Source organism: Entelurus aequoreus, linkage group LG11 (genome assembly GCF_033978785.1).
Source record: "Entelurus aequoreus isolate RoL-2023_Sb linkage group LG11, RoL_Eaeq_v1.1, whole genome shotgun sequence".
Classification (NCBI taxonomy): Eukaryota; Metazoa; Chordata; class Actinopteri; order Syngnathiformes; family Syngnathidae; genus Entelurus; species Entelurus aequoreus.
Genome location: NC_084741.1, coordinates 27,968,442 through 27,986,440, shown reverse-complemented (window position 1 = coordinate 27,986,440; position 17,999 = coordinate 27,968,442). Strand labels below are relative to the sequence as shown.

The 17,999-nt window shown below is 42.1% G+C and overlaps 2 protein-coding genes across 5 annotated transcripts in view; one reads left to right on the top strand and one right to left on the bottom strand.

Moving 5' to 3' along the window:
- The window catches only part of si:ch211-197h24.6 (uncharacterized), a 49,490-nt gene extending 36,931 nt beyond the window's left edge, over positions 1-12,559 (top strand). For all 4 annotated transcript variants that reach the window (XM_062062895.1, XM_062062892.1, XM_062062894.1 and 1 more), the window contains 6 exons: positions 4,325-4,370; positions 4,454-4,519; positions 4,579-4,913; positions 5,000-5,107; positions 11,243-11,342; positions 12,327-12,559. In XM_062062895.1, coding sequence (XP_061918879.1) covers positions 4,325-4,370; positions 4,454-4,519; positions 4,579-4,913; positions 5,000-5,107; positions 11,243-11,342; positions 12,327-12,343 — 672 coding nt within the window. In that variant the 3' untranslated portion in view covers positions 12,344-12,559. The remainder of the gene's footprint in view (positions 1-4,324; positions 4,371-4,453; positions 4,520-4,578; positions 4,914-4,999; positions 5,108-11,242; positions 11,343-12,326) is intronic.
- Positions 10,500-15,454, bottom strand: rbm12ba (RNA binding motif protein 12Ba). The gene is made up of 2 exons (XM_062062890.1): positions 15,316-15,454; positions 10,500-15,237 (listed from the first exon to the last, which is right to left on the bottom strand). The coding sequence occupies exon 2, from the start codon at positions 15,212-15,214 to the stop codon at positions 12,893-12,895; it is 2,322 nt and encodes a 773-aa protein (XP_061918874.1). The 5' UTR covers positions 15,215-15,237; positions 15,316-15,454; the 3' UTR covers positions 10,500-12,892.
- Between the last annotated feature and the right edge of the window lie 2,545 nt (positions 15,455-17,999).

Sequence of the window (17,999 nt, the reverse complement as noted above, 5' to 3'; positions counted from 1 at the left end):
TGAGTAAAGCAAACAATGCCTTGGTGAAAGAAATAATCCGTTGGACGGTAAACAAGATAAACAACATCGAAGAGCAGTTAGCCGAAAAAAGGAGTGGATTTAAACTTTTTCCCCCTTGACACGGAGACCGAATGAACATCTAAAACGCAAGTATGAGAAGGAATTCAAACCAACGAAACATTGTCACATCAGAAAGCTTAAAGTACCAGTTGAGTGGAAAAACAAGTTGACTTTATATGCTTAATTGTTTCATTGTATTTAATAAACCGTATCTAATTGTATTTACAATCCGCAAAGTACCGGTATGTAAAAATACTGTCTAAACATCACAAAATGCCACAAATTCTGTCAGCCATTTTGAATATTCCGCTCCAAACGTCTTCGGTAATTTTTGTAGATTGACATTGCTGCAGTAACACTTCTGCACTCTGACCATAGTATCGTATCAGTCATACTGGAAATATGCAACATTTAGAGAGAAATGTGCTGTCTGTTCTTCACAATCAATATATTAGACATGAACACGTTTTTCTTTTTTATGCATTCTAGGTCGTAAATAAATAAATACATAAAAAGTCAGCCAACTATATAGTCAATGATGGCTCTCTATTCCACCCACAAAACCCTCCAAATAACCATCCAAAACCCTCTAACAATACTCTATGACCTGAATATCAACCAAATATTAGCAATGTTATTAATATAAGCGCTAATGCAGACAGACTATTTTTTTTAGTGGTGGATTGATAAAACACAGCTCAGTAGCCCTCTGCTCTTTGACTGTGAGCTGGCCGTGATGTCCTGCTGCTCCGGTATCATCACGTCTCGGCTCATTATTCTAGGTCAGGGGTCGGCAACCTTTACCACTCAAAGAGCCATTTTAGAAAGTTTCACAAACTAAAGAAAACAATGGGAGCCACAAAAAAATTTAAAATGAAAAACACAGCATACAAAGCTTAAATTGCTTTGCGCTATGTTAACCAGGGGTCTCTGACACACGCACCGGCACGCATCTTAATAAGGAAATTTAATGTTAGTTCGGCCCGCGACTTTTAATTGAATGGCGCTTGATAGCGTCTTTCTTGCCAACCCTCTCAATTTTCCGGGAGACTCCCAAATTTCAGGACGTGCTGGCACTGCTTTTAGCGCCCTCTACAGCCTGCCCAAACAGCGTACCTGCTTGGCCACATGTTGAATGCAGCTTTTGCTTGCTCACGTAAGTGCCAGCAAGGCATACTTGTTCAACAGCCACACAGCTTACACTGACGGTAGTCGTACAAAAACTACTTTAACACTGTTACGTTACAAATATGCGCCACACTTTGAACCCACACCAAAAAAGAATGACAAACACATTTCTGGAGAACATCTGCACTGTAACGCAACATAAACACAACACAACAAATACCCAGAATCCCATGCAGCCCTAACTGTTCCGCTCAACCGACACACGGAGAGGGGGCGGGGGGTTGATGTGTGGGGGGGTTTGGTGGTAGCGGGGGTGTATAATGTAGACCGGAAGAGTTAGGGCTGCATGGGATTCTGGGTATTTGTTGTGTTGTGTTACGATGCGGATGTTCTCCAGAAATGTTTTTGTCATTCTTTTTTGGTGTGGGTTCACAGTGTGGCGCATATTTGTAACGTAACAGTGTTATTAAAGTTGTTTTATACGTCCACCGTCAGTGTAAGCTGTGTGGCTGTTGGCCAAGTATGCCTTGCTGTCGCCTACGTGTGCAAGTAAAAGCAACATATAACATGTGGCCGGGCTGGCACGCTGTTTGTAAATGCTATAGAGGACAATTAATGCAGTGCCATTAGGGCACGCCCTTGATTAAGTAATTAGAGTGAAAATAGGATAATATTTGCCCTGGGAGATTTCTAGGAGAGGCAGTCTCCTGGGAAAATCGGGGGGGTCGTTAAGTATACTGGGAAAACCGGGAGGGTCGGCAAGTATGCAGCTGAGCCGCATCAGAGTGGTCAAAGAGCCGCATGCGGCTCCGGAGCCGCGGGTTGCCGACCCCTGTTCTAGGTTATAAAGAAATCATGCCTCTCATCTCAATATTAGGAGGATTTAATCATAAATCTACAAGTTGTTTATCTGTGACATTCAATTCATACCCGGAGATGGAGACAAACATACACAAACGAAGACAGCGTCTGCAGGGAGACTTTTCCTTGTTAACCCTTCGTGTGCATCATAATAAATAAATGATAAATGGGTTATACTTGTATAGCGCTTTTCTACCTTCAAGGTACTCAAAGCGCTTTGACAGTATTTCCACATTCACCCATTCACACACACATTCACACACTGATGGCGGGAGCTGCCATGCAAGGCGCTAACCAGCAGCCATCAGGAGCAAGGGTGAAGTGTCTTGCCCAAGGACACAACGGACGTGACTAGGATGGTAGAAGGTGGGGATTGAACCCCAGTAACCAGCAACACTCCGATTGCTGGCACGGCCACTCTACCCACTTCGCCATGATGTATTCTTCATATAAACGGGAAGTTATGGACAGCCTATCAGTCGTCATCAAAGTAAGAGCAGACATTGCAGAGTAAGCTATCGTCTTGTTATGTTTGTAGTTTGTATATCTTGTTTAGCACTTAGCAACACTGCTACATGGTGTTTACTAAAGCCGGGTCTGTTTAGCAGAGCTTATAAAACCTGTAGCTCATCCTCCTTTTATTCAGGTTTAGGGATCATCATTTTTCCCAAAGTAATCATTGTTGGCTTTCACAAAGTCTGCATGATTTGCATTTTTGTTGATGATGAAGGGATCTGTGGTTTCTACCTCTGTCACATGATGATGTCTGGCTAGCTCATTGTTTCTCAAAATGGCTCAGAAATCTCCCCGAGATTGATACTATTTTGAGCATATCTATTTACTCAAACTTTGGAAGTCTTTCGGTCTCATACATCAAATATATATGATAATAGCTTCACAATAGAGGCAACTAGCTTTTCCGCTCTACTGGTACTATGGCTGGGCGATGTGGCCTTTTATTAATATCTCAATATTTTTAAGCCATGTCACGATACACGATATATATCTCGATATTTTGCCTTAGCCTTGAATGAACACTTGATGCATATAATCACAGCAATATGATGATTCTATGTGTCTACATTAAAATATTCTTCTTCATACTGCATTAATATATGCTCATTTTAAACTTTCATGCAGAGAGGGAAACCACAACTAAGTATATTTACCAAAACTATTTATTAAACAGTTATTAAGCAGTTGCACAAACATTCATGTAAATTCAAAACAGAACATGCAAGATTGTCAGAGACATTTTAAAACAAGCTATTAGTGCACTTTTGTGCATGATGTCACTAAGATGACATATCAAAACAACACTAACAGCACTTTTTGTACAGAACGCACCTAAAATAGTTTAAAACAAATAAAGTGCACTTTTGTGCATGATGTCACACAAGATATTTCAATAACTGTCAAATAAAAATTAGCTGCATAATAGGAAATCAAATAAGTGTATGTCCTTTGCTATGTGGTAGGTTCCTGCGGACATTATCTCCTTCTGTTGTTGACTATTTTTTTCATACGGTGTTGATCTGGAAATGGTTGCTTCGGCATTTTGTGGGTGTGGCACCGAACGGAGATGTTGACATGCGGAGTTTAAAGCACTCTTCATTCTCTAGCGGGTGACTTTTCAAACAATGCTAAAAATTAGCAGTAGGTGCTACTTTTTGGAACAACGCTTTTGCCGCATACTTCTTCAACATCTTCCCGCTTGAAGCCAAACCACCGCCAGACGATGGACCCCGTGCAATTTTCTTGGGAATTAATTCTTCCTTCATTTGTTACCAGATTCGCACCTTCTTTCTCTCTTATTACCTCTCCGCCAGCACCACAGCTAATGTTACCTTGCCGCTACCTCTCTGCTCCGCGAGGGTGTATGACGTTGCACGTGCGACAGTATGTGACGTATGTAAGAAGGTGTACTTGTTTTATGTCTCTGTGAGAAGGAGAGACAAGAAAGTGAGAAGAGCCTGTAGTCTAATGCCCGCAGCTAAAAGCAACTGCGTGAGAACCTATACTCGAATATCACGATATAGTAATTTTCTATATCGCACAGAGACAAACCCGCGATATATCGAGTATATTTGATATATCGAGTATATTTGATATATCGCTCAGCCCTAACTGGTACTTTAAGATGTACAGTATATAAACACATTTTAAATACCTATCAACATCACTGCATATATACTTTAAAGGTGGATGCCTTTCGTAATTTCATCTTTATTATGGATTGGTGTTGGACCATTTACGTTTGGACTGAATGTTTCAGGTGGTCATGAAGGAGCCTTGCACTGTGTCCGCATTCCAGGGACTCCGTAAGTTATTCTACAATCTTTCCATCTAAAATATGGTGTATTGGGTTCACTGATTTTGCTACATCTTTTTTTTCTGTTCTCAGCTACTACTGTTCCAAAGGCAATACCCCCACTTGGACCCGAAATGGGGACAAATGAACCCCTCTTTAGTGAGTTGTTTGGCTGTTCCATGGTATGTAGCTTATTTAACTGAACCATTGTTTTCCAGATCCAATGTTCAATGACGAGAGGTGTCCTCCAGACCTTGGTCCTTATCAAGAATATACTGATGACTTTGAACAATTAGAGTTTGAAAGCTTTTCACCTGATCGCGGGTTCACAGGCCCTGGTATGAGCCCGAGACAATATCCAGATGGACCGGGAGGTGATTTTAGGCTGAATAATGGACAAGATCGTTTTAACCCTGGCAAAATGTTTGACAAGTACCAAGGCTCCTCCATGGCAGGCAGCTTAATGGACATACATGTGGAGAAGCCCTTTGACAGAGCACTCCCCATGGAACCAAAAAGAGGCCATGATTCTAATCCACTGCTTGATTACCTGGTAGGCGCTTCATTGCATCGAGAACATTCCCCCAACACTCAGGAAATAGGGTGAAATATAAAGATCCACATTACTTGTGTTTTCAGGAGACCTTCCAGATAAAGAATGAGAATGATGCACAAATGGTGCTGAAGGTGACACAAAAACTAACAGATCTGCTGATGGACTTTAGACTGAAGAGCATATCATCAACAGTAAGAATCTAACCTTGATTTGCCTTTAAAATCTCTCACACTCTGGTTATGTCCACACAGCAGGCCAATTCCGATTTGTTTGCCCATATTGATTGACATGTATTTGATTTTGTGAAAAGCACAAATCAGACTCAGCCCTCATTCGTATGCGGATATAAATTTAATGTATATCAGATGTGACTGCAGTCTGGACGACCGTGTCTCATTCATCTGACCTATACGCCATCAAAAAGTGATAAGCGTCATAATTCTTCGCCAAAATAAAAAATAGTAGACAGGTTAAAAAATGTTTTAGAGCTTTCATGGGACCACTCCTGGCTCTGAGAGAGCCAAAATCATCTTCCTTCTCAATCTCCTACACCAAATAATTAGGTTATGTAAATATTGACTCCGTTTGAACAAAAATCCTTGAAATTGTCACAAATGCGCCAGGATTAAGACATGCGGGTCAGTTAAGGGACACATTCCGTTCACATTAGACATTCACAGAAGTCGCATATTTATAAAGACTACATAAAAAAGGTTGGATTTAACAAAATACGAATTTGGGCATCGTACGCTGCAGTGTGAATGTAGCCTTACAGAACGTGAATGATATCATATGTGTTAGATCGAAAAGGGTACGGAATTTGATACCTTCATAGGTACGGAACGGATTCCATCGGAACTCCCAGAACTGATTCATGTAAAAATCAAAACATAGCATATTTCAATACATTAGTTAAACGTGACGTCACGACCGGATGCAGACTCTGCACGGACTCAAGCACTTGGCAGGCACACGATGTATTCGCATTGGACCGCTTTTAAGTATTGTTGCAATTTTCCATGCCAACAAAGTAAGCATGCCAAAAGTAAGGCTCTGACTTTCAAAATGTGCTAACTGGATGCTAATTTCCATTATATTATATGCCATATACATTAACTAAAATGAACTTAATATGCTAGTGTCAGGTTTTCCGCTAGATTGCCAAAATACCTGTGGCGGTGGGGGTGTGGTTACCATAACAGCGTATAATTTGCTAAGATGGTATGATTTCAGGCAGCACAGTGGAACAGGGGTTAGTGCTAGTGCCTTATAATCAGGAGGCCCTGTGTTCGATCCCCGGGCACTGGGTCTATCTGTGTGGAGTTTGTGTGTGGGTTCCCTACGGGTAGTCCAGCTTCGTCCCACCTCCAAAGACATGCACCTGGGGATAGGTTGATTGGCAACACTAAATAGGCCCTAGTGTATGAATGTGATCGTGAATAATAATAATAATAATAATGGATTAGATTTTATATCGCGCGTGTGAATGTTATTTATCTGTGTTGTCCCTACAATGAGGTGGTAATTTTGTCCAGGGTGTGCTCTGCCTTCCACCCGAAGCAGCTGGGATAGGCTCCAGCACTCCTGCAACTTCGAGAGCGACAAGCAGTAGAAAATGGATGGATAGATATGATTTCCTTTTTAAAAAGGCTAAAAAAATGTACACATACATCTAAAAACAAATGGGTCAATGATTTGTATTAGCATACATTTTTATATTATATTGTTTTGCTCTATTTTCAATTGTTGCTGCTTATTGTACAATTTACTTTGATGAGAATTTTGAAGTGCCTAGAGACTTTTAGTGACTTTTTCTTTTTTCAGGACATCTAGCATCTTTTTCTGATGTTATTATAGAATGTACTTGTGTTTAGAGTCTCTACTTCTGTCCCTGACAAAAACGCTAGCTGCAGAGAGCATGACCTCACACTTGCGTCGCGCTTCTGCTCCAGTTGGACTTCTACCCCTTTAAAGCCGCTACTGTCCTCTCAGTATTGGCACATTTTGTAGATTGCGGGGATATCTTGGTTACATTAAGTTACGCCCACAATGCAGACATGCTGACTACGTCACAACATCCGGTTTCAGCAGCGCTGTTTTTGGTGGCCCAATTTTCAGTGCATCACTGGTCAATAGTGTACAAATAGGCTACATATCTATTAATACTGTAACGACCTGCTTGTGGTAATTTTTATGTTTGTGTAGTTTATTTGATGTGTAATTTTCCCACGATCGCAACAAACACACGTCTGTGCCTGAAAGCAAATTGGCAGAGAGTGACAGTGTCGTTTTGTGTCGTTTTGTGTCGGAGGAAGCACGGAGACGAAAGTGTAAAACCTGTTGGAATTGGACCAGTTTGTAGCATAAGAGTGGCAATAAAAGTTACACATAGAGTGTCTTCTGCAGGCTACAATACATCATATTACTTTGATTGGTTTTCACATAAAAAAAATCTTATTTTGAAGGTGTGGCGGCTATGATTTTGCCTTGGCGGTGGGCCATGTTCAGTTAAGTGTGTAATAAGTACAATATTTAGAGGCAAACACTATGCAGTAGGCTTGTTTGGTATACCAGCACTCACAAATAACAGTGGTACAAACAAATAAGAAAAGGTAGTATACCTACTGTCTTTGGGGAAAAAAATAATGTTCGCGCCCTGGCGAAGTTGCTGGTAATGAGCTGAGACGCATGGTGAGTGAGCCGGCATAAAGAGTACAAGTTTCGAGCCAGGGAGCGTGTTAAAATGCAGCGAGGAGAGTGAGAATGAGTAAAGCCTTGTGTATACTCTCGCGTCACGTAGCTTGCGTCCCCTATGACAGTGTCTTGTTTGCTTTGAATTACTGAGCTACTGTGTTGAACAATTTCCCTTGTGGATCATTAAAGTTTGTCTAAGTCTATTCATAGTTTTTCTGTGAGGGTTGGCGCCAGACTTGTAATTCTCTTCCAAAACACTAAAGGGCAGTGTCTTAGAAGAAGCAACTGCAACTGTCTTTGACTAGATACTGTATTTCCTTTTTGTAAAGAGTGACGGCAGCCACAACAGGGACATCTTTGTCTACACTTGAACTGATCAATCAGAATCATTGCTTTACTTTAAATGTACATTTTACTTATAAACCAGAGGAAAATACCTTTGTAAAGAGACTGTGCAACTTCTGAACGAGTCGCGGCAGAGGGCGCTCTTATTTTTTGCTTTGCAATTCGGCCGTTTGGGACATGGGACAATAGTGAGCTATCATGTAAATACAACTCTTGAATAACTTGTAAGTTAACAACATGCTGATACGGTCATGTTCAGAGTTCACAAATGTTGGTAAATCCACCCTGCTCAAAAGATGATTGACGGAGAATGAGAAGTGTTGCGTGTGTGTGTGAGAAAGACGTGTGTGCACAAGAATGAATATATGCCATACAATAATTTGTGCATTTCAAGCACAACGTCTGCTAGCCTATTTCAGGGACCCTCCCTGGCAAAAGATTTAAGTACCAATGATTGTCACACACACACTAGATGTGGTGAAATTTGTCCTCTACATTTGAACCCATCCCCTTGGGGAGCAGTGGGCAGCAGCGGCGCCGCGCCCGGGAATCTTTTTGGTGATTTAACCCCCAACTCCAACCCTTGATGCTGAGTGCCAAGCACGGAGGGAAACGGGTCCCATTTTTATAGTCTTTGGTAAAAACTGATGAAACACAACTCTGCGTCTGATTTTTTGGCGGTGCACGCAAGCCTTGTGGGAGGCTACGCAGGGGGAAGGGGGCACGACGGCGTCGCCTACGCAAGCTATTTCAGACTTTACTTAGGAATAAAGACCGTGCACGACACAATATGGAGGTGTACTAGCTTTAAAGCAAACGAGAAATGTGAAGCTACAAACACCAAAGCGAGGCTTGAGAGATTATCACCTCAAAAGTGGAATACTTCTAAATTGGCAAAACCACTGAAAGACAAGCATCCAGATCTGCACAACCAGTTTAAAATGTTGTCGACTTGCTCCCCTTTTATGCTCACAGACTTTTATATGTAAATGCTACATTGAGCTGGTTAGATAGTGCCAATTACCGTATTTTTCGGACTACAAGGCGCACTTAAAATCCTTTCATTTTCTCAAAAATCGACAGTGCGCCTTATAACACGTTGCGCCTAATGTACGGAATAATACTGGTTGTGCTTACCGACCTCGAAGCAATTTTATTTGGTATATGGTGTAATAAGTGTGACCAGTAGATGCTAATCACACACGAGATACGTGTAGACTGCAATAGGACGCCAATAAACAACACCAAAACTTTAAATGTTCCATTGAAAATAAAGAACATTACACACGGCACTCAAAAATCTGTCAAAATGTTTTAGTATGACTTTGAAGCCGCACCGCTTGATGGGTTGTCGGCCCATCACGGCTACCGTAGTCAGAGATACAAGTGTGGTGTGTGTATAAGGACCGCAAAATGGCACCCTTTAGCGGACATTATCTGGCGTTTTGTTTCACAATGTTATGCAAAACCAACTTTTCTTACCTTTTAGTACCTTCTGATGTGTATTTCAGATAAGCATAAGTTTTGAAAATTTGCACGTCCGCCACTAGTCCGTGCCAATTCCATTGTCAATAAGCTTCTTCTTAATTTGCGCACATCCGCCACTAGTCCGTACCGATACCGTAGTCGATAAGCTTCTTCTTTTTCATTCACCCTCTGCTGTTGCCATTTGTAATATAAAGTAGCGTAAAGTTCTAACTTATTTCTCACTATGGAAGTGCTTAAAACTACCAGTGTACTGGGTAATTCACCCACGGAACTTTAGTTATTAGAGAGTTCCTGTTGGATTTTTTTTCACGGGACACATTTCCAGCGTTGTTGCACTCGTGAGCCACGGATGAGAAGATGCTGCTCCGTTGTTGATTTAAGTAAGGTCTGAATGTCATTAAAACAGTTAGCTCCATCTTTTTACACTTCTTCCACACCTGTCCTTGCACGCTACACCACTACAACAAAAATGACGGGGAGGAGACGCTGTCGAAGGTGAGCCACGTAAATAAGACCGCCCACAAAACGGCGCATCGTGAAGCGACTGTCAGAAAGAGACTTGAAGATGGTCTGTAAAACATATTCTATGCAACATTTTGACCAAAGAACCAAAATTACATGTCATGTAGACCACAAGGAAGTGTTTTCAATTTAGAAGAAAAATAATAATATGACCCTTTAATGTGCACTATAATCCGGTGTGCCTTTTTGTATGGAAAAAAACCTGATTAGACCCACTCATCGGCAGTGCGCTTTATAATCCGGTGCGCCCTTTGGTACGGAAAATACGGTATTAGCCCCGTAAACTAATGCAAGAGAATTTTATAAGTTTGTTTGGAGTGCACTGTAAGTTTGAAAAAGAGCAGTAATTGTCTCCTATTTATTCATATTCTCAGAGTATGAAACACTTTTTAATGCCATATTTTATTTCAGTGTTCTAAAATGGTTGAGTGCAGTAAGAAAAATCCAGTATGTTAAATATGACTTTAATCAATTTAGTATAATAAAAATGTGTTTAATTTATTTGTGAGAAGTATCAAAACATATTGGTACCGTTACCAAAATATTGTAGGGCAAAACAGGAGACTAGACTGGCACATTCAATCTAATGGCAAAGACCACTTCCTGTCTTGGACAACACACCGAGGACAAACTGAAATGAATGCATATTTGTAAATTATACGAGGAAGTGTAAGAAAACAAAATATAACCCCAGGGCAGCACATCTATTATTATCAATCAGCCCAGTGGTACAAAATAAACACATCTATTTCCACATGAACACACACTAAAGTATTGAATATCGGTACTGTTGAGTACGGGTATTGATTCTCAGGTACTGGGAATTTGTGACGTATTGTTTGAAATGTAAAAGGTGCTAGGAATGGGTGTTTGAATAATTGGGGAACACTTTGTGGATCAACACCTTGAGTAGTGTACTTAATTCAGCTTTATTTACCTCAAAATGCAATTATCAAAATATCACAATTGTTTGTTATGCTGATATCTAATAGCCTTGGTTCTATTGGGGCATTATGCTTTAATCTCAGGGCATTCAACTGATCGCAACTGGACTCTTTAGTTTGTCTTAGAAGATGTTTTGCCTCTTATCTGAGTATGTTAGGCTTTATCAGTTCATGCTTATAGACTTGGATTGGTCAGATGTAGTCTAGCGGCTGGTGCCTTTTACCTCGGTAGGTTTCATCAGTTCATGATTATAGACTTGGATTGGCCTTTAAGACCCTCGTTGGAATATACAACTCTAATATGAATGCTTTTGTGATCTCCATTCTTCACAGGGTCCTAGCATGAGCAGCCTGTCAATGAACTCCAGCTTCTCATCCATGTCCTCCAGCGTGCCAAGAAGCGATACTCGACATTCCCGCCCCCTATTTCGAGGTACACTTGACACACTTCTTCACCTTCTAGCTAGGACACTATCCATCCATCTTCTATCGCTTGTCTCTTTCTGGGTCGCGGGGGGTGCTGACATAGGCTCCAACACCCCTCGCAGCTAGGATACTAGGAAAGTGATAAAAGGTGTGCAACAACGTGGATTCTGGCTGCACAGCATGGCCAAGGTCCATCTCTGCGTGCCTTATCCAAGATGCGTGCTTTAGGAAGAGCTGGTCTTCCTCATATCCTCCAGTCAATTAAGTACTTTTGTTCATGCACATTTCCTAGCCAGTCCAGTGTCCCAGGAAGGCTTGAATGCAGGGTACACAACACATTTAAACTTCCAAAAAGCTATCAATTGTATTCTGATTGCTTTTAATTGAGAGATCTGCAACCGTTAGGGATGAGGATGAAAGTACTATAATGCCTCTTTGTATTAACTATCAAATATCGAAGTGCACATTGTTTACCTGCTGTGTTTCTGCATGCGCACGGCATAAAACGCAAGGCGACCGCACTCATCTGCCACGTGGATGTTAAATACAGTAGTATGGCGTTTGGACTGTAACCATCAAGCAGAAATAGTGTTGCTAAGAAGAGGTGATCATCTATCACTTTATAGAACATTTTTGATGAACAAGAATGTAGCAAGCAGAATAACAAATTTAAAACGTTTTAAACCAATGGACATTCAAACTGCCATTATCTTAGTCCAACTTCTATCCTGATGTGTCGTGGCTTTATTTGTACTAAACAAACCGATTTCCCAAATAACCAGTAAATAAAGGTCCATCTACGGAGTTACATCCAGCCAGGAAGAAGACGCTGTTGTAGTGTTCATACACACATCCCTATGTCGACACACGTAATAAGCACTGCCTGGATTTTAATGACATTCTCACAAACAGCTGTTAATTATTTCCCACGTCCAAAATAGTGTGATCATCTTTTTTGTTGCAATTTATAATCCAGTCTTTTTGTCTACAGGTCGTCCTCATTACTGATGGTCCTCCGGATTCTAGACATTTTTCTGACCCCATTCTTCACTTGGTCTCCATCAGCAGTGAATGTCTCTTGTACACGTTCTGTCTTTTTATTTTTGACTTTTAGGTTTATACAAAAACATCAGAATCTTTCACTTAGTTACCAGACACATCATCTGATGAAGCAACATGTATCTACTGAATTGTTTGTTTTGAAATAAACAAATGTCATCCAAGTGTCAAGTTTAATCTGCTTGCTTAATGGACAAATAATATTCAAGTGTCCTTTGCAAAACATTGCTGGAAAAGTCTCACATGTGATGCAAGTAGACTAAAAGAGGTAACAACTACATTGGATTATTCTAAGTAAACTTTTCTTACTTCTGCTCCCAAAACAAGATGCACACTTTCCAGTCTTGGCTTGCCATGTATAATGCGCAACAACTTTTAACAGACTTTCACTTAATAAAAGTGGCGTTAATATTGCGGTTTCTTAAAGGTTTAGTTGTCAAATTAAATTTGTTAAATTCACGATAAGGCTTTCTTTAGTGTCTGCAGGCAGGTGTTTAACTAACATGCATATTTTAGATCCAGGTTTTCCAGTATCTTGCTGCCTCCCTTCTCTGCTGATGGAGAAGTCTTGGCGCCATACTTGGACGGGGAGATCTTGGCGTCATACTTGGACGGGGAGATCTTGGCGTCATACTTGGACGGGGAGATCTTGGCGTCATACTTGGACGGGGAGATCTTGGCGTCATACTTGGACGGGGAGATCTTGGCGTCGTACTTGGACGGGGAGATCTTGATGTCGTACTTGGGCGGGGAGATCTTGGCGTCGTACTTGGGCGGGGAGATCTTGGCGTCGTACTTGGGCGGGGAGATCTTGGCGCCGTACTTGGGCGGGGAGATCTTGGCGCCGTACTTGGACGCGGAGATCTTGGCGCCGTACTTGGACGCAGAGATCTTGGCGCCATACTTGGACGGGGAGATCTTGGCGCCATACTGGGGCCCCGTGTGGTGTTTTTTCCCCATTATGTCATTCATCCTCTCTCTGGTAATAGCTGACAGTTCGATGCATTTTGAGTAAATGTACACACCATTTTGTGTCATTGCATGTTCATAGTCCTCTTTTCGGTCAAAGATAAGGAATGCAGTGTCTGTCCGGCTGAAGTCTTTGGCAAGTAGGTGTTGTATTTTAGAGCTTTGCATATCAGGATACCCAAGCAGTTCTCTCAATTCTGTCTTGGTGGTTGTTACAGGTATATTGCAGACCATAACGATGTACTCCTTCGTTGGCATCGACAGTCGGGACTTTTTGGAGATGTGTGGCACTGGTAATCTGTTCTGTGTTTCAAAACTTAACTTCGGTTTATAGTTCTTTGGATCTGTGAGATACCTTTGCTTGGATTTTGAACACCTCACGTCTTGGTTTTCACATTCTTGTAACGCTGTGGTCCACATTAGCTCTGTTGCGTTGCGTACCTCCACACATATGGACCCCATGAACCGATTATTGAACTGCAGCGCAGCAAGAGCATCGTCTTCATCCCCAAACTTAACAAGGCACAAGCGACGATGTTCAAACTTCACATTGGCCACCATTTCTTGCACCTTCAGTCCTTTGAAAAAATCATTAATATCCTCCTTAGTTATAGAGTCCGGCAGCCCTAACAGCCTCACGTAGCCTGGTGGTGGTATCTTAGCCATCTGTTCTGGTGCTCTTGTGTTGTTAGCATCCAGCCAATCAAGTCCTGGCAAAACCTCCTGGGCCTCGTTTGGACGGCAAGACTGGAGATGCAGCGCAGTACAAACCCCAAGAACAAAAGCATTATGTATAGACTCTGAAGATGGTATCTGGTTGTACAGCTGTGGACACTCACTGGTGTCAAGAAGTGAAACACTAGGTTGGTGTGGGTGTGACCCTTCAAGAGTCTTCAGACACCTGGGCTCATGCAGCTCATCACCCATCTGTGGAGAGCTGCTGGCAACAAAATGTGGAGAAGTTCTGAGAGTGTGTAAATCGCAAGGAGTCTTAAGACACTCACTCGTGACACATGGTAGAACAGATTTGGAGTCTGTCTTTAGACTTTTGTCACACATTTGTGTGGTTTCAAAAGGCGGCGATACTCTGGGATCGTGGGGCTGTGGACTTGCACTGGTGACAAAATGTGTAGTTCTTGGGTCTTTTGATTTGCTTGAAATTTGTAGAAATCCACTCGATGTCACAGAGGAATTCGTTGACTCATTTCCTGGATCGGCAAAGTGGGGCTGTGGACAGTCACTGGTGAAAAAATGTGTAGTTCTTGGATCATTTGATTTGCGTGAAATTTGTAGAAATCCGCTAGGAACAGAATGCGATGTCACAAAGGAATTCGTTGACTCATTTCCTGGATTGACAAAGTGGGGCTGTGGACAGTCACTGGTGAAAAAATGTGTAGTTCTTGGATCTTTTGATTTGCGTGAACTTTGTAGAAATCCGCTAGGAACAGAATGTGATGTCACAGAGGAATTATTTGACTCATATCCTGGAACAGGTAACATTTCAGGAGAGCACTGACAACCGCCAGAGGGCGCCAGAGCACTTTCAAGTGTCTTTGTAGGCTCTGAAACGGACTTCCTCTTCTTTAGAAAGTACTTGAGTTTATTTTCCAATTCTGTAATAGTACTGCGGCGTATTTCCACCTTGGAGCCTTTGAGGGGGCGCCTGGAGTAGTGGATGGCTCGCCGAGCGTCCTTGAGGCAGGAGAAGGCAATAAACGCCTCGCGTCGTTCACCTCCCAAAATGTAGACGCCAGCTCCGCCAGGAATGTGAAAGCGACGGAAAAAGGCCCGGATGTCATCGGCGCCCGCGTTAACGTCCAATCCCTTTAGCCTCACGATGCTGCTCGCCATGTTAACAACAAGGCGGACACTTCCTGAAAAACAGACACGTAATGATGAGCGTTATAGGAGCCGTTGTCTGCAGACATAGCCTGGCAAGAACACCTACTCACCCCACACTTTTGTGTCTTGTACCGCAACAAGAAGAAACTTTGAAGTGTGTAAACTTCTAAAAGCCGCCCGTATGAAGAGTGTGTATGCCTTCTGCAAGTCGCACAAAAACCCGCCCAGGAAGCCCACGCTGCCCACTCTTCCCCCTTAACGCTCGCTGATTACATAACACATTTTCCGGGTACTTTAGCGCCACTCGCTGGACGGGAAGACGAAGAACTACAGCAATTTGGAGGTAATTAACACAGTTTTGACTCATATAATGTTAAACGTACTACTCTTTAATAAAATTTAAAAAAGTAACTTAGCAGGAAATTGCATAACACATTTTCTGAGTACTTTTGCGCCACTCAAACCAAACAGTCCAGTTGCAGACGGTTGAATGCCCTTGAGAATACAATGACCTGGATGAATGAGAACATCCATAGACAAAGTATTTACCGTATATTACAAAATAAACGCCCTTGGGAAAATAACCGCCCATGTCCTAATAGCCGACTGGGGTCTGACCCCATTTTGTGAATTAACCGCCTCTTTCTAATAACCGCCCATGTCCTAATAGCCTAGGCTGACCATATTCTGAAATCCCAAAAAGAGGACATATATGCGTGCCAAGGCGGGGACTAGGTGAAAATTTGCCAATGATACTCGAACTTGCTTTATACATAATATATTTATTTAAATAAAGCATTTTTCTCCTCTGTTGACAGCAGTGTTGGCGCTAGGAATTTTCCAAATGGGGTCCCAGGGACCCCATCAAGTAATAAAAATGGGGTACCACAGTAAAATTGTGGGGTCCCACTTTCTCAATATTGGGCTAATCAGAAGTTTAGATTACGACTCGGAGAGAGTAGGACAGACAATTAAATGCTTTAAATGATACTGATGTTATTTAAATATGTACAGTGCAACAAATAGTGGACAGACATTGATAGGAATGGCCATTCAAAACAAAAGAAAAAAACAAAGGAATCTCAACAAACAATGTTGGTTTAGTTCATTGATTAAGAGTTCAGGTAATTCATACAAGGTGGTATCAAAAGTTCTTCAAGTTCATAGGAGTCATATGAGACTGATCGCAGTCCATATGCGCATTCACAGTTTATACGGCCACACGGGTTGGGGTTGTGGATATGGCAGTTTGTAGTGACAGTTCAGTTTATGGGCAGGGTGTGTATGAGGTAGTGCAAAGGGCTGCAGAGTAATGAGATGCGAGGCAAGGGGTTCGGCTATAAGCCGCCTACCGCCTGACCAGAGCAGGTGGAGTTCAGGGGTTGAGAGGTGGAGATCCTTGGGCTCGGGCTCAAGGCCTATCTACAGCTCGCCATCCAAGACTTAGGGACCTGGCCTACACAGGACCCGGAGTTTAATCAATGTGCGCAAATCAATCAATCAATCAATCAATGTTTATTTATATAGCCCTAAATCACAAGTGTCTCAAAGGGCTGTACAAGCCACAACGACATCCTCGGTACAGAGCCCACATACGGGCAAGGAAAACTCACCCCAGTGGGACGTCAATGTGAATGACTATGAGAAAACTTGGAGAGGACCGCATATGTGGGTAACCCCCCCTTCTAGGGGGAGACCTAGAAGGGGGGGGGGGGTACTTACACCATATGTAAGTACCCAAAATAAAGACTGGAAATAAATATAAATTCAATGGGATCAGAAACATTGGAGGAAACGGGATTAAAAGCTGATGCTAACCGCCCATAGACAATACATGGGTACGGCTAGCAGCTACTATTAGCAAACAGATTCACTTACCAACTCGGCTTAATAATTGATTGATTGATTGATTGAGACTTTTATTAGTAGGTTGCACAGTGAAGTACATATTCCGTACAATTGACCACTAAATGGTAACACCCGAATACGTTTTTCAACTTGTTTAAGTCGGGGTCCACTTAAATTGATTCATGATACAGATATATACTATCATCATAATACAGTCATCACACAAGATAATCATATTGAATTATTTACATTATTTACAATCAGGGGTGTGGAGAGGGGGATGGGGGGGTAGGATATGGACAGCAAGTAGTGGACATAGAGAGAGAGAGAGGGAGAAAGAGAGAGAGAGAGAGAGAGATCAGAAGGCATAAGAAAAAGTATCTGCATTTGATTGTTTACATTTTATTATTAGCAATCCGGGGAGGGTGTTAGTTTAGGGTTGTAGCTGCCTGGAGGTGAACTTTTATTGCGGTTTTGAAGGAGGATAGAGATGCCCTTTCTTTTATACCTGTTGGGAGCGCATTCCACATTGATGTGGCATAGAAAGAGAATGAGTTAAGACCTTTGTTAGTTCGGAATCTGGGTTTAACGTGGTTAGTGGAGCTCCCCCTGGTGTTGTGGTTATGGCGGTCATTTACGTTAAGGAAGTAGTTTGACATGTACTTCGGTATCAGGGAGGTGTAGTGGATTTTATAGACTAGGCTCAGTGCAAGTTGTTTAACTCTGTCCTCCACCTTGAGCCAGCCCACTTTAGAGAAGTGGGTAGGAGTGAGGTGGGATAACACTCTCTCGTCGCAACTCGGCCCTGATGGTCGTGTGGCACCTATAAGTTTACAATTAGTTGTAAAATGTTGGACGTTTTTTTTTACGATATGCAGGCAAACGACAACTTTAAAACATACCGGCTTCAGATGTCCCTAAGCTTAGCCACCGCACCTGGCAGCCA

Bases quoted from the DNA above. Each gene is read 5' to 3' on its own strand.
- rbm12ba (XM_062062890.1), bottom strand. From the start codon at position 15,214: ATGGCGAGCAGCATCGTGAGGCTAAAGGGATTGGACGTTAACGCGGGC.